At 46.6% G+C, this 16,547-nt stretch overlaps 1 protein-coding gene across 4 annotated transcripts in view; it reads left to right on the top strand.

Moving 5' to 3' along the window:
- The first annotated feature begins 1,688 nt into the window (after positions 1–1,688).
- Positions 1,689–16,547, top strand: part of MEST (mesoderm specific transcript) — a 35,068-nt gene continuing 20,209 nt past the window's right edge. Inside the window, exons 1-5 of one of the 4 annotated variants that reach the window (XM_075925210.1) lie at positions 1,689–2,149; positions 8,674–8,828; positions 11,600–11,679; positions 13,804–13,881; positions 14,905–15,041. In XM_075925210.1, the coding sequence (XP_075781325.1) occupies positions 1,788–2,149; positions 8,674–8,828; positions 11,600–11,679; positions 13,804–13,881; positions 14,905–15,041 (812 nt within the window). In that variant the 5' untranslated portion in view covers positions 1,689–1,787. Of the gene's footprint in view, positions 2,150–4,453; positions 5,671–8,673; positions 8,829–11,599; positions 11,680–13,803; positions 13,882–14,904; positions 15,042–16,547 lie in introns of those variants that run through there. The other 3 variants (XR_012902935.1, XM_075925227.1, XM_006120316.4) reach the window with 3 other exon arrangements.

Below are 16,547 nucleotides of genomic sequence, written 5' to 3'. Positions count from 1 at the left end.
AGCGGCTAATGCCAGGTGCTTCAGAAGGCATGAACAGAAGAGGCAATCATCAAATGATTCATCCCCTATTACCCAGTCCCAGTGTCTGACAGACAAAAGCTAGGGACACTATCCCTTCCCATTCTGGCTAGTAGCCATTGATGGACTTGTCCTTCTTAAACTTACGTTGTTCTTACTGGAACCTTGTTATAGTCTGGGCCTTGCCACCATCTCTTGGCAACGAGTTCCACAGTTTGACTGAAAAAATAATGTGTTTTGTTTGTTTTAAATCCTCTGCCTATAAATGTAATTGGGTCAGTTTCTTGCATTATGTTAGTGAAGGAATAAATAATATTCCCTTATTCTATTTTTCTACGCCATTCATAATTTTCTAGACATTAAACATATCCCCCCCCAGCTTTGAGTCATTTCTTTTCCAAGCTGAAAAGTCGCAATCTTGTTAATTTGTCTTCATATGGAAGCTGTTCCTTACCCCTAATCATTTCTGTTGCCCTTCTGTACCTTTTCCAAATCAAATGTATCTTTTTTAGATGGGATGACCAGCTCTGCATGCAGTATTCAAGATGTGGGCATACAATTATTTAAGACAGAAAATATCATATCGCCCCCATATAATTAGCTATTCCTTTCTTAAGTATTCCCAATATTGTTAGCTTTTTAGTTTTTAGCCTGCCACTGCACATTGAGCAAGTGTTTTCAGGTAACTGCCCATCATTTTTGTATGGGGAGCTGGGATTATATTTTTCCATGTGCATTACTTTGCATTTATCAACACTGAAGTCCATCTGTTTTTGTGTTGTCTAATCACCCAGTTTTGTGAGATTCCCTTTGTAATTCTTTGCAGTCAACTTTGGACTTAACTATTTTGAGTAATTTTGTAGTATCCGCAAATTTTGTCACCTGTTTACTTCTTTTTCAAGAACATTTATAAGTTTAACACTACTGGTCCAAATTCAAATTCCAGCAGCACAACACTCATACCTACTCTCCTCCCCTTTCACTCCCATCTTGATTCTTAATCACCTGCCTCCCTCTTTTTATAACAAACCCACTGACCCAAAGGCAAAGCTGGAAACAGTTGCATTTAAGAATGGCCTCTGGAGGCAGGGCATGCAGCTTTAAGCAGACCTCAAGTATGAAATCCAGTGGGTCAAACAAATGGGTACCTATCTACAAAGAGGGAATAAGGACAACCTAGAGGATTATAGACCAGTCAGCTTAATCTCAGTACCCCGGAAAACAATGGAGTAAATAATCAAATAATCAATCTGTAAATTCCTAGGAGTAAATAAAATGATAAGTAACAGCCAATATGGATTTTCATGAATAAATCATGTGAAACCAACATACTATCCTTCTTTGACAGGATAACAAACCTTGTGGATGGGGGAAGTAGTAAGGATTAGGGATGTAAAATGCCTTTGAACCCCTTAACTGGTTAAACATTAGGTAGCATGCCACAACAGACAGATCTTGCACAGACTGGTTTGCTAGAGGCAAAGAGCTGCAGCAGCAATGTGTTAAAACCTGCATATCTTGTGCAAAACAGGATAGCAACAAACGAATACAAAGACCCACAACCGAGGAGAGATGCCTGCACACCTAATGCAAAAGCCTGCAGTTGCTAAAGGATGCATGCAAAGGCCTGCAGGCGTAAGGCAAAGAATTGCAGCAGAAGGTTGCAGGAAAAGACCTACATGTGACTAGTGCAAAGAGTTGCAGCTTCTGACGGATGCATTCATGCAAAGGCCTGAAGGTCTGGTGCAACTACCCGCAGCAGGAGACAGATGCTTGCAAGGACTGCAGGCCTAATGCAAACACCCGCCGCAGGAGACAGAGCCAGAAAAAGGCCTGCAGGCCTAGCGCACGGAGCTGCACCCCCCAGCCCCGGCAGGCCTTCCCCGTGCAAACAGCTGCGACCAGCCTCACGGATTCAGGAGGCACGCGCCTGGCAGGCAGAGCGGCAGAAGCCCGCGCAGGACCGCGGCGCCCCAGTAGGTGTCGCTGGCGCCCAACCTTCGTTACGGGACTTTCTAGCCAGTGGGGGAGGCTCGATGGAAGGGACGGTTGGCGCATGCGCGCTCTATTTCCTTGGGGCCGCGCTGCTCGCGGCATGGAACCCACTTGCCGCCCCCACCCCTGAGCCCAGGTAACGGCGGTTGGGGTGGGGGAGGGGAGGTTGAGAGGCGCGCGCCCGCCCATGGGCCCCTCAGCGGGCACGAGGCTCTGTCCACGGCGGGGGGCGGCGCCTATATTCCGGGGGGCGGGGCTGTGCCCTTGGGAGGAGCGAAGGGGGGGGTTGCGCTGGTGAAGGGGGACGTAGAAAATGGGGGGGGTGCTCTGCCCCCCCTGGGGTGAAGGGGGGGCTGGGCTCCCTGGAAAGGGGATGTGGGAGATGGGGGGGGGGGCTGCCTCTCAGATAAGGCTGAATATGGGGGAGGGGCTTGGGGGAGGGTGGGGGAGGTGCTCTGCCCCCCCTGGGGTGAAGGGGGGGGGCTGGGCTCCCTGGAAAGGGGATGTGGGAGATGGGCTGCCTCTCAGATAAGGCTGAATATGGGGGAGGGGCTTGGTGGAGGGTGGGGGAGGTGCTCTGCCCCCCCTGGGGTGAAGGGGGGGGCTGGGCTCCCTGGAAAGGGGATGTGGGAGATGGGGGGGGGCTTCCTCTCAGATAAGGCTGAATATGGGGGCAGGGGCTTGGTGGAGGGTGGGGGAGGTGCTCTGCCCCCCCTGGAGTGAAGGGGGGGCTGGGCTCCCTAGAAAGGGGATGTGGGAGATGGGGGGGGGACTGCCTCTCAGATAAAGCTGAATATGGGGACAGAGGCTTGGTGGGGGGGAGAATCTCTTCCCCCCCCCCTCCGGGGTGGGGTGCATGGGGGGTCTCTGCCCCTGACCCCAGAGGGGAGGGAGGTTGCCCCCCGGGAGGGGCTCCATAGTGGGCTGTGGCCCTGCCCCACGAGGTAACAGTGGTATTGCTGGGTGGGGGGAGGCTGTGCCCCATCCCCAACTGTCCTGACAGCTTTTTGTTTTTCTCTGTGGCGTTTGCTGCGGTACAGGGTAGCAATGTGAACGACTAGGAGTAGTCGACTATCCGATAAGCAAATGCTTACTGTCAACACACTGGTCATCCTCCCGTCCCCCTTGCTGTCTCTATCAGAGAGAGGAAGCAAGTGGGGGAAGAAAGGGGGTGCTTCAAAGCGGCAGCGCTACATGGAGCGTGGGGCCAGACTCCACGCAGCTCTGCCGCTTTGAAACACGGTGTGCAGCCCAGGGCCAGCTGGGAGTCCCCAAGCTGCAAGTGCCGATTCAAAGCGGCAGCGCCATGTGGAGCCTCCCCTGCTAACCCCGGGCTCTGTGCAGCGCTGCCGCTTTGAAACGCCACGCAGAGCATGGCGCCAGTGCAGGACTGCCCCGCTGGCCCTGTGCTCTCCTCAGTGCTTTCGCCTTTCAGGTGCAGCAACAGTTCTGGGGCTGTTTCTATACTTCAAAGGCGGAGGCACACTTATTGACTAATTGAGTAGTTGATGCAATTTGCATCGACTTTGATTAGTCAGTGAATGGAAATTTAACATCCCTAGTACAGCCCTGTGTAGGGAGGACTTGGGACTGGTGCCTAATTGATAGTTAATTCTATAATTGCATTGTTACTCTGGCGTTCACAGGGAGTCTCCCTCTGCATGGGCTTCTCTAATTATTTTGTGGATCTGGTTTGGGGTCTGTATAAAATGAATTATTTTTGCTTTTGTTTGCATTTTAAAACACTTGTAGATTTTGCTGAATACATATAACGTTAAATAATCTTATAATGAAAGGCTAAGGCTTGCTTTGAGGGTTGCGTGCATGCTTTGGCTGACAGCACAAGATCACGTGGGGAAAACAAAGCTTAGATATTGTGGCTGTCATCTTTCATACCTTACAATATACAACTCTAACTTCTGCCATAAGACAAAGCAGCCTGAAGAAATTTTACAGTTGTTTTTGAGGAATAATTTGATATTAAAATAATTAATTTAATTTTTTTAAATGAATATAAGCAATTTCTTCAGTTTTGTGATCTAACCTTATATAATGCTGATTATTTAATCTGCTGAGCAGATTAACAACATAACAATACTGGCATGTTTTGCCATTTTGTTTATGGCTTAAGTAAAAAGATGGAAATTACATTTTTCCTTTATGTCCTATTTTGAGATACTGTGCTTTGTGAAAGAGAACAGCACTTTTTGCTTCCCACTAAGGGCACATAGGGTGTGTCTAGACTACAGAGTTTTGTCGACAAAAGTGGACTTTTGTCGACAAAACTATACCTGCGTCTACACTACCGCTGAGTTCTGTCGACATAATGTCGACAGAACTCAGCAGTTTTCTCGACACTGGTAAACCTCATTTTACGAGGCATAACACCTTTTGTCGACAGAGTTCTGTCGACAGAAGGTGTTATTGCATCTAGGGTTGTGTCTAGACTACAGGGTTTTGTCGACAAAGCAGCTTGCTTTGTCAACAGAACTGGCTGTAGTCTAGACGCTCTTTGTCGACAGTATCTGTCAACAAAACTTCTGTCGACAAAAGCCTAGACGTACCCATAGATAGTACAAAAGAAGTTTCAGCAAAACCCCAGTAGTAAAGCCTGCAGGCAGAGGTTGCTTAAAACTGATTCTCTGTTGCAAACCCTCCACTTGCAGTTATTTGCTTTGTTTTGCAATTGCAAGGGTGTGCAGTAATAAAAATGAAATAGCAATTCAAGAGATACTGCAGGTCAACATTGTGATGCTTTGGAAGCACAGTGTATGTTGTAATTGCAGGTATTACTAGCATGGGTTTCTGCCCAGTCAGTCTTGACATGAACTGGTAGAGTTGTGTATGAAACAATTGGAATAACAAGAAAGGCTACAAATTGCTTTGGGTTGAGGTGTATTGGCAAAACTCTGTGTGGGTCAGGATTTGGAATAATATCAAGTACTGCAGATTAGGATTGAGATGCATGACTGGGGATTCAGGATTGGAATATTTGAGGATGATACAGGTCATGATGGAGGTGCATGGGTGGACTGTGATCAGCAAGACTGGGATAGCAAAGAATGTTGCTAGTCAGAACGGTAAATCTTTGTTTTAGTGTGGTATTTGTGAAATTCAAAACTGCAAGATGGCCCCGCGCCTTTGTAAGAGTGACATTAATTATGAGGATTTTCTTTAAGTGTTGTGTATGTTTGAATTTAGTGGTCATGCCAGTGAGGAAGCGGATCATGCTGACTGGAGGCAGTCATAGTGATGAAATATATTAATGTCACTTTCTATTTGCTAAGATCCCAAAGTACATGAATAATTTAAAGTGATTGTTTACAGTATGGATGTGAAAGATTAATTGGTTAACTGGTAAGCATCACTCTTAATGGGTGATGCTTACCGGTTCTGGTTAACTGGTAACTGGTGGGGGCTTCACAAGTCCCACTGGGGCCTGTTGCAGATAAGGGCTGCTCCAAAGTTGATGCAATGCTTAATGGTTAACCTGTTAACCTTTCACATCCTTGGTCATGATCCCATAATTGAAAAAAAGTGGAAAAGGTATTCAGCATTTGGATTGAAGACATGGCACCGAAACGAGCACTGAGAATGGGGCTGTAATTGGAGAAAACGCTTTGAGCTTCTGGAAGGATTTTGCGCAAGCATCAGATAGTGAGGGAGGAAGTCATGACAGTTCATGTCATTCACCGCGAGCAAGGGGTGGTTTGACAAATTTAACAAGAGGCAGTTTACATAATGTGAAGTTAATAGGGGAATCCGAGTCAACAGACCATAAAGCAGCACAGGATTGTCCCTCACAGCTTCCCATCCAATGTTCCTTTCTGAACCCGCCCCTGGTAACCCTCCCTGCCTCATCCTGGAGGAACAGTAAGCTTTGTAGGGAGTGAATTCAAAGAACTGTTTTGGTGATTAGTTTTGAAGTTGAAGTTGTTTGTTGACTATACTGTATTAGCTTTGAGTTTGGTTGGAAATCTACTGCTTTGAAGTTAAAGTTGTTTGTTGAATGTGAAACAGCAGGCAATAAAACGCTCATTTTGAACAAAGTGTTGTTTTTCATAGAATCATATAATACTAGGACTGGAAGGGAGGTCTTCGAGTCCAGTCCTCTGCCCTCATGGCAGGCCAAATACTGCCTAGACCATCCCTGATAGACATTAATCTAACCTACTCTTAAATATCCCCAGTGATGGAGATTCCACAACCTCCCTGGGCAATTTATTCCAGTGTTTGACTACCCTGACAGTTAGGAAATTTTTCCTAATGTCCAACCTAAACCTCCCTTGTTGCAGTTTAAGCCCATTGCTTCCTGTTCTATCCTCAGAGGCCAAGATGAACAAGTTTTCTCCCTCCTCCTTATGACACCCTTTTAGATACCTGAAAACTGCTGTTGTATCCCCCCCTCAATCTTCTCTTTTCTAAACTAAACAAACCCAATTCTTTCAGCCTTCCTTCATAGGTCATGTTCTCTAGACCTTTAATAATTCTTGTTGCTCTTCTCTGGACCTTCTCCAGTTTCTCCACATCCTTGAAATGCGGTGCCCAGAATTGGACACAATACTCCAACTGAGGCCTAACTAGTGCAGAGTAGAGCGGAAGAATGACTTCTTGTGTCTTGCTCACAACACACCTGTTAATAAATCCCAGAATCATGTTTGCTTTTTCTGCAACAGCATGGCACTGCTTACTCATATTCAGATTGTAGTCCACTATAACCCCTAGATCCCTTTCTGCCATACTCCTTCCTAGACAGTCGCTTCCCAGTCTATGCTATAAAATGACACTGTACAATTTACAAATGATTCAGTGTCTCATAACTTGTAAAATGCAGTGTCTAGTTAAACCCCCCAGCCTAGAGATGTAATAGTGTAAGTTGATTAATGCTATAGACTACACGCATTCCCCCCCCCCCCAAGCCTCCTCCGCCACCCCCCACTAGCCAACAGCCTGGCTCAGTCCTGGCTCATGCTGGGTCTGGGACCTACCCCTGCTGTGGCTCTACATTTAAAGTGTATTCGGAGCCAGGTAAGCAGGCAGCCTGGCTCATTTCTGGCTTGCACCAGGTCTGGGAGCTCAGTCCTCACCCTGGACAGGGACTGCTGCGAGCCCGAGCTGCTCTCTCTGTATCAGAGGCAGCAGCGTGGGATGACAGGCAGCCAGTCCGCGAGGGAAGCTGGTTGTTAAACTGGCTTCCCTGGCGGACCAGCTCCCGCCTTGCACCCTGCACTGCTGCCTCTGATACAGAGGCAGCAGCGCAGAATGGTGGGAGTTCTTCGGGAGCAGGGCTGGAGTGCCCAGGCTACCGGCCCTGCAGATGGGGACTATAGAATAGTCAAATAATTGATAAGAATTCATGAGGTTAATCGACTATTCAATTAATCGATATTTAACATCCCTACTCCAGCCGTTACAAACTTGTCTGCTGTGTCCAGCACAGCACTCTGTGATCGCTGCAGTAACAGTGCATCATGGGTATCTATCTTAGAATTCCTAGTACTGATCCCTGAAGCAGGGGATTATAATAGTAGCTCCACAATTGGAGAGAGGCTGTACCAAACATTTGAACTGTATAAAGCAACGGAAAGTGTGTAAAATATTGGGGCATGCAGTCAGTAGCACAGCAATACATTCTTGTTTGCTATATCAAAACAAGCCTTTAAGTGGCTTGCATTGCACCTTATGAGACAGAAATCTTATTGCATGAAATTACACAACTACAGTCTCTCATTTAAGTGGCAGTACAGGTGATGCTACAGAAAGTAGACCCAGAAGGGCTCACAGGAGTATTTCAGGATTCTGCTGGGAGGACAAATACCAGTGTTTTCTGCTATAAAACAGGCTCTGAGCACTATTCTGAGCAAGTGTTATTGCAATGGAGCTGACCGAAATAGGGTGTGATTGCAAGTGCTTTTGTGTATTGGCACCAGTGTGTAATTGGTATGCTGTCTCACCAGTCAGGGAAGGAGAAGTCACATTTCTTCCTTCAAGGCTTGCTTTATTTCCAAAATACAAAACCAGGACAAACCTGGTAATAATCACCCCAGGCGTTTAGCCAGCTGCCCTATGCATAGCCCCTGCCCTATGATAGCTTCTCAGCTTCCCCTTTCCTTTTATAACTGAACTAGCTAGGCAGGAACCACTTCCATGCCAGCGTGGCCTTTAGCCTTTGTCATACACAGCACATATTTGCCTCTGCAAAATCTTCTGGCATAGACAAGGGTATTGATGAATTCTTATCACTTCTTGGACATGACAGTCATGTGACAGATATAACTGCATTGCTGATAAGGAAAAGACTGTGAAATCCTGGGAGCAGTGATTGGCCTTGTAGTTTCTACCAAATTGCTTAGTTTGGGTCTGAGTTGTGATGCCCTTCCCAGTAGTTTTGTGGAAGGCTTTCAGTTTAACAGCAGCAGAAGGAAAGTTTCCAGACTAATGTGTCTTGGTATCTTGAGAAGGTGAAAATCAGACCCTGGTGGAAAGGTGGGGTTTGAAGGTGGATTTACTGGTGAATGTTGGGTAATTAGTGTTTCAGACAACCAGTGGTGCATGTCACGACGAGTCGGAGCCAGGGAGCCTGATGCAATTGAGCAGTCTATCAGCTAGGCAGACTGTGCTATGTTTGTTTGCTAATTCTGCATTTGTTTGCTCCTGCAGGATGAAAGAGTGGTGGATTCAGGTGGGTCTGCTGAGCATTCCGCTCCTTGCTGTCTACCTGCACATCCCGCCGCCTAAGCTGTCCCCAGCTCTTCGCACATGGAGGTCATCGGGAAGGTACTTCACATACAAGAACCAGAACATCTTTTACAGAGGTGAGGTGTGACAGGGGAACTGTGCAGCATTGAGGAGATCCTGGGGGAGCCAGACTAGCGATACCTCTACTGTGACTGAGAACTGCTCAGCTGCAGTTGCTGGGCTTCCCCGGATGTTGCTACAAACTGCTTCTTTCTCCAGTGCTGCTGTTGTGTACAACCCAGCAATGCTAGAGAGAAGCCTTGAAAGTACTTAGGTGGGAGAAGCTGGTGGCCTGGCAAAGAGTGGAGATCCCCCCCAAGACACTTGGGAAAAATGGTGAGGGAGAGACACTGAAGAATTTAGGGCGGTGGTGGGCAACCAGCGGCCCGCAGTCTGCATGCGGCTCATTGGGGTTCTGTGTGTGGCTTGCGAGACATTTTATTTACTGTTGCCTGCACATGGGATTGCCGGATTCTGCTGGTTTCAGTCAGTGCCATGTTTTTTCCTACTGGTATTACTGAAGTGACACATGCACAAAGCAAGGGCATGTTGAAGTGAGGTGTGTGCTGATTGCACACAACACTGGCTTGTAAGAGCCTTGCGTTCCCTCTGCAGCCAATCCAAGCACTGCTATGGTTCCGTCCGCACCCCCGCAAATTCTAGGTGCGCAAGTACAGTGAGCAAAACTGCCCTATCACGTGAGACCGTCTTGGTTATGACAATCTTATGAACCCACTGAGGTGGAGGGCCACTCACTAGCCTAGGTTGCCCATCACTGATCTAAGGGAAAGTAAGGACAAAGGCATTCTGGGGAAGCTCTGGCAAATCAGGGAGAGAACATAGCTATTGGTGGGAGATGGGCAGCAAAAAAAATTAAAAAAATACATAGAAAATAAAACGGAGGGGAGGAAGGGTAGAGAGAGACAGTCTGTCTCCTGTCATTCTGGCCAGAAACAGGTGAGACTGGAGCACGTGTGCTGGAAGGTGGCCTGAGGGGTCATGCAGGTGCCAGCCCATTGTAAGAGGGGAGCTAACGCTAGGTTGGAACCATGGTAGCGATTGAATAGAAAGTGAGGGGAGCCCTTGCCTAGCTCTTAAGATGTTTTCTCTCCGTACTATAATGAAGTGGAGCTGTCTGACCTCCGTAAATTAAGTAGCAAACGTGGATCAGTTAATTTAACTTCTAGGGGAATGGATGGATGGATGGATGGATCTAGGTAGGTCCAGGATCAGTATCATTATTATTAAACATTTACATTGTGGTGATTCCTAAAGGCCACACGCAGGTTGGGCCTCATTGTGAAGTGTGAGAAGGCCTAGTACGCTCTCTTCCCTTTAGGTCCTATGGGAGCAGATGTCTGGTTATAGGTAGCTGAGGGCAGGATAATAGTAAGAAAAAAATCGAGAATCCCGGTTGCTGGGGTAGTTAGTCAGTGGTGGCATTTTACCTGCCCGTTTTGTGCTTAGATTTTTTGAAGCCGCGATTAAGCTATGCTGGAGAAAATCCTGGTTCAAAATGTGTAACATGAGGCTGCGGCGGTATGGTCTTGTGTTTTTATCCCCTTATATTTAATAAGCTAAGCTGGGACTGTTCTTGCCAATACTCCTGAGGGAATTCTGCGCCAAAAAAATAAAAATTCTGCACACAGTATTTTAAAAGTCCGTACATTTTATTTGTTGGTACATTTGGGCTTTTGATTAATCACAGTCAACTCACCAGATTAATTCAAAAAGTTATTCTGTTGTTTAATACTGCAGTTAAAACTACGATTGTCAGCTTTTAATCACCATTAATCACAGTTTTAATTGTACTGTTAAACAATAGAGTGCCAATTGTTTACTAATATTTGCACTGTAAAAATGATAATCAAATGAAATATTATTTTTTGGTTCACCTCACACAAGTACTCGTAAAAGTGCACCTTGCATGCCTCTCAGGAATAGTTGGATCTCACAGGAACCGAAAACGGTGGGTTTTATTTGAATTGCACACTTACCTTGGTGGGCACTTGGTGTTAGACAGCACTGAGTAGTTGGAGGTGTTGTCATTTTGTACGAGATGTAAAAATGATGTGGGATCTTCTGTGATGAGCAGCTAGGACAAATCCCTTCTCAAGAACAGGGGGAGTTAGCTCTAGTGGTGTGGCCTTATTCCACTTCTAAGTACAGATGCCCACTTGCTCTCCAAGTCTTCCCTGTGCCACAGTTTCAGTTGGGACAGTATTCCTGTCCTAAACCTGCTGCTATGTGCTGTGAAACAGCTGTCATGTTTTACACTAGAGAAGGCTGCATTTTAGTGTCTGATGCAGTTTCCTTATCAGTTTAAAATTAGTGTAATGCTTTGGGTGCATTCAGAAAGAAAGATGCTATGTAACTGTAGGATCATTCTCATTGTTCCCAAATTGTCTGTGTACGTAGACTTGGATTGATGGCCTAATGTTGAGAGTTCCTTCCTCCTCTCCCCCCCCCCGTTTCCCCTTCCCCATGTCGTTACACCTACATTGTGAACTCTCTCCTCTACGAGGTAGCTCTGCCCAGCTCTTAAGGAACAAAAACCCTAGTGACAGGTTTTTGGGCAAGCTGCCAAGTCTCTGAATGGCAAAGTTTCTGAGCCTTTGTCCACGTGTTAGGCTCTAAGAACTGTTACTGTGAGAGAGCTTTTGTGGCTGGAGATTTTTTTTTTTTTTTTTTTTTTTTAAAGTGATCAGAAACCCACGAGGCTCTTATCTGGAGCCTGGATGTTATTGTGGGTCCCTGATACATTATCCTGCACAGCTGCTCTACAATTTAAAGATAAAGTGTCCTTGGAGTGGTCGCATGGCTTGCTGATGTCCTGTTCTCTCCTTAGATTCATCAGGTGCACTCGGCAGTTCGGACATAGTGGTTCTGTTACATGGCTTCCCAACCTCCAGCTATGACTGGTACAAGGTGAGGGGACCAAGTAAGCACAGAATGTGGACTGTGTGAGTAACACCAGTGATTCTCACCCCCCCCCCCTTCCCCTGAAATTAGAGGAGAATTCTACCGGGAAGAATACGTGGGCCTGTCTGACCAGTGAATCATGGAGGAGAGAGTGATGACTGACATGGTTTCCCTAACATTCTTGTCTTGGCTTCTCCAACCCACTTCCCTTCTTGTTTTCATGGCCAAGTTATTAGCCCCTCAGACTTTGTCTTTGGTTGAAACGTGGCCCAGTTTATCATAGCTTCAAATGTGTGGCCAAGTCCTCACCTACAAGACTCTACGGCAGGGTTGAGCAGCCTTTTCAAACCAAAGACATCAAAATTCAGAGCAAATGGTCAACAAAGACAAAGAGCCAATATAATAATGCCCATGTGCATGACTGAAAATATACAACTTCATATTTTTGATAATTGACACGATGATTAATAGCATAAATGAAACATCGAACTTACAGACTTGATTTAATGGGACTTCTGCTGCTGCTGGTGGTGCGGTTTGTGGATGTGGGGGTGCAGGAGTCAGGGCAAGCCTTGGGGCTTTCTTACCCCCCTCGTAGGAAGCTGGTGCTGGCTCCAACCTTGTGGGGGCATGAGGGCTAGTGCTGGCTCCCTGTTGCGGGGGAGGGGAGGGCGGGGAGTGAGAGGGAGCTGAGCTTGAGCTGCAAGCCATATTTGGCTCGTAAGTGAACCATAGGTTGCTGACCCCTGATCTACTGCATAAACTTGTTTCGTCTTACCCATGTCTCTGCTGTCCTTTCCTCTCCCTAAATTCTTTCCAGCTCTCTCCTGTCACTTCCTCCTTCCTCTCACACTCTTTTTCCTGCTTTTTCTTATGCTGCCCCTGTGCCTGGAGCACTGTTCTCATCTGCCACATTTCCCATCACACCTTCCGTTCTCAGGCTTGCCATCAAGCAGTCCCTTCTACTCGTTATTAATCTCTTGGCCCTTCTGTCCCTAAGATTTTATTCTATGATTATTCTGGTTGTGTGTTCTTGGGGGCAGAACGATTGTCTTAATTCAGCAGAGCCCAGTTTATTTGATCTGTGTGGGATGAGAGAGGGGGGAGTAGAGTGGATAATCAAAACTCCAGATGATCCAGAGAATGGGGAAGTGTGAGGTTGCAGCGCCATCTGGCGGCCTTGGGAGAGACCTGTGTGCGCTGGTGGTTCGGGTAATATGGAGGGTTGGATAAATGGGGTTCTACTGTACTTGTGAAGAATGGTGTCAGTTTTCAGTGCTGTGTAAATGCTTGGTGGTAATAAGTGTGGCATTCCTGGAACCAGATACCAGGTTTTGTAAGCTACAAAGGGAGCAAAAATAATCTTTGCTTACACATTGGCTATCCCCACCATCCTGAAATCAGTGTTCCCTGTAAACCGTACACTTATGCAGGAGAGACTCAGATGCCGCCGAGATGATTAGCAGAGAGCTCACACCAAGGGCTTTTTGTTTCTACTGGTGGTGCACATTCGCACATGCCTCTACACATAAAAATATTCCACACAGGAATGGAAAAAAATCCACACAGGGATGGAAAAGATTAGATGGAACATTGGGCAGCTACTCCCAACTGGCATATACGAATATTGGTATTTTCTCTTTAAAATAATTCCATAAAGGCTTCCTGCTGTGAGGAGATTCAAAACCTGAGTTCATTGGAATATTAATGATTTTTGGGGAACAGGGGCCCCACCCTTGTAATGGAAGAGAAAGTGTATTTCTCCGTTGAATAATTGTGGCATCACTTTGCCATGTTCTGAAGGCAATTCTCATATGACACACCTAGCAACAGAACTGGGTCTTCTGTTGGATGGGGATGCAAAGCAGAAGGGAACCTCGGGATTTAGCCAATACGGTCTTTGCAGGGAGACTCTTCTCTCCCCCCACAGAGCATGGGGGAAATAACTCTTTAGAAGATCTTTTGGCTTTTGCTATCATGAATGTATTAAATCCACTGCAGTTCAATGTGTGTTTGCAGCATGGGTGTCTGGGAGGAGCTTTTAAGAAGTGACAGTGTAGCGCTGTCCATCTTGGTGGGTAGTCCACACTGATATGTAGCCGCTCTTATGATTTCTTCTTTCTTTTACAGATTTGGGAGGGGCTGACCCAGCGATTTCACAGGGTTATCGCTCTGGATTTTGTAGGATTTGGTTTTAGTGACAAACCTGTAAGTACCCCGGACGGACAATCAGGTAGTTTTTTGGGAAAAGGAATTTAATGACCCAAGTGCGCCCAGAAAAATGGCATCACACTTGCACCTGCATGAGAAGCTGGATTTCATTTGCATGGATTTTGATGGCATCTATTCATTTCTCAGGTTGCTTTGTGTCTTTATCAGTTTACATTTTTCTCAGGTTGCAGTATTGTAGCAGTGTCAGCCCCGGGATATTAGGGACATAAAGTGGATGAGGTAGTATCTTCTATTGGGCCAACTTCTGCTAGAAAGAGAGAGACGTTTTCAAGCTTACACAGAGCTTTTAAGCTAGAAAGTGTGTCGCTTACCTGCAGAAGTTGGTTCAATAAAAGCCATAATCTGATTCACCTTATGTCTCACTCTTTCAGTAACAGAAATACAGGCACCATTGTTAGAATGTGATTAGTGCCAAAATCAAAGCCCAGAAATAGGACATAACAGTATTTTAAAAGTGACCACGCTCTATGAGAGTGTTAGCGCACCTAGATAGAACAGTTTTGCTTCACCTGCCATGTTAGGCAGCTCTCCTGCAGTTGAAATACTTGTGAACAGTTACTAGTTTGTGGTTACGCTAGTATATTTATACCTTGCAAATAAATCATGGGGTGAATTTGATAATACATAGTTCTTCATCTTCAAAGAGCTTTACACACACTAGCTAATAATCACAGCCCCCCTGTGAGTTGTTTCATTATCTCCATTTTATAGATGGGGAAACTGAGGCACATTGCAGTAAAATGACTAGCTTAAGGCCACACTGAAAATCAGCAGGAGCCTGGACTAGAATTGGAGTTGTGGGCTGTAGTCCTAGGCTTGTACCATGTTCTGCATTTGTCCATAAACCCTTATGCTGTGTGGTGCCCAGACACCGGAACTGCCAGGTGTGCTGTTCAGATGAACTTGCACCGTGATAGCTCAGCTGTCTGTAATGAACAAGGTGGGAGTGTATGACTCTGTTCTCACAGGAGCTGCTCTTTTGCTTTGCTTTTCAAACAGAGGCCCCACCGCTATTCCATTTTTGAGCAGGCCAACATCGTCGAGGGGTTGCTGGGGCACTTGGGCCTCCGAAATCAGAGGATCAACCTCCTGTCTCATGACTACGGAGACACAGTTGCACAGGAGCTGCTCCACAGGTCACTGGAACCACTAAAGCTCTGAGTGCTCCTTGTCGCCCTCCTAGAGGGTTTAATTACGTGAAGCTAAGTACAAGGAAATGGTGTATCCCACATCTGAGATTCAGGGTGGCCGGGCAGGGTACTAATGGGATATTACACTGATGGACACAATAGTATAAGAATCTAGGTTGATAGATGGAGGCAGGCTTATGTGCTGCCACCATTGACTTCAGTGGGAGCCATGTATACAGATACAGTGGAAAAGTCTTGCCTCATTATGTCCAAACCAGATGCACAACTTACTTGTTTGCTTTTGAAACCTGGAGGCTTGTCAAGGGTATGAGGGTTGAACAAGGCAAGTCAGTACAAGCCAAGAGCGTCTTCTGTCACCAGTGACCAGGGTCTATGTGAAATCGCAGTGGATGGTTAGTCACAGGTGGATGGACTCTGCCTAGGGAAACCTTTTTCTTCCTGTCATTAATTTTGGCAGCAGCTGACAATGCTTCGCCATTCGCTCTCCTATCTCAAACTAGGCAGCAGACATGAAGGATTTTGCCTTGCAGCCCTGCTGTGAGGAAGGGCACAGATAGAAGATAGAATGCCCATGTAACAACAGTTGGGGGACATTGAACCAAAGAGTGGCCGAGGGATTGGACTGAGGGCAAGTCACTGACAGAGGAAGGGTCAGAACCGAGGTTTCTTAATGTGCAATCCCTAGTTCTAATCCCTGGCTCAGGCTCCCTGTGGTTGGGAAGTGCTGCAAGGTGTAATTTCCATGCAGATTCCTTAGCATGGGGTGATGTGCAATCTCTAGTGTGGGGCAGGGAAACCTTTTTTGGATCAGGGGCCACTGACCCACAGAAATATTGGTCAGGGGCCGCACACAAGTGAGAAGCCAAAAAAACCAAAACCCAACCCTCATTGACGTGGCCCCTGACTGAGAGGGAGAAAGACCCTCCCCACATTCCTCTCTCACATCAGAGCTTAGTGGGACCCAGGCTAGTAGATTGTGTGTGTTCCAGTCCCTCAGTAGGCATGGGCTGCCCAGTGCTAAGAGGGAGCCCTGAGCCTTGGGGGGCCAGATCCAGGCAAGCTGGGGGCTGCATCCGGCCCCTGCGCCTGAGGTTCCCTACCCCTGCTCTAGCTAATGGGCACATGTCAGATGTGTAAGCGTGTGCATTGTATTGAAAAAGAGGTTTTAAGAATTATTTATTTAGTACAAAAATGTAGCACTGTGCTGTGGCGCTCCCATTGCAGCCAGTTAGCGACTTGATTGGGGGCAGGGCGGGTGCCAAGCACTGCTGACTTTTAACTAGTCTGACATGAAAGTTACTCAGCAAACAGACATCCAGCTGTGCAAATCCAGTGTGCCTATGTTCGGTGTCCCCCTTGAGATCCAGGGAGAGAGGACTTCCCCCCCTCCCCCTTCCCCAGGCTATTTCATAAAGCATGTGTTACACTCTTAACAGTGATGACTGCAGTGTGATTGAGTTGAACAGCCACGGAGAGCTGTGGGGAGTTCTT

The sequence above is a fragment of the Pelodiscus sinensis genome, chromosome 1 (genome assembly GCF_049634645.1).
Source record: "Pelodiscus sinensis isolate JC-2024 chromosome 1, ASM4963464v1, whole genome shotgun sequence".
NCBI lineage: Eukaryota > Metazoa > Chordata > Testudines > Trionychidae > Pelodiscus > Pelodiscus sinensis.
Note: the sequence above shows the minus strand (reverse complement) of the source record. Positions and strands in the feature narration are given on the sequence as shown.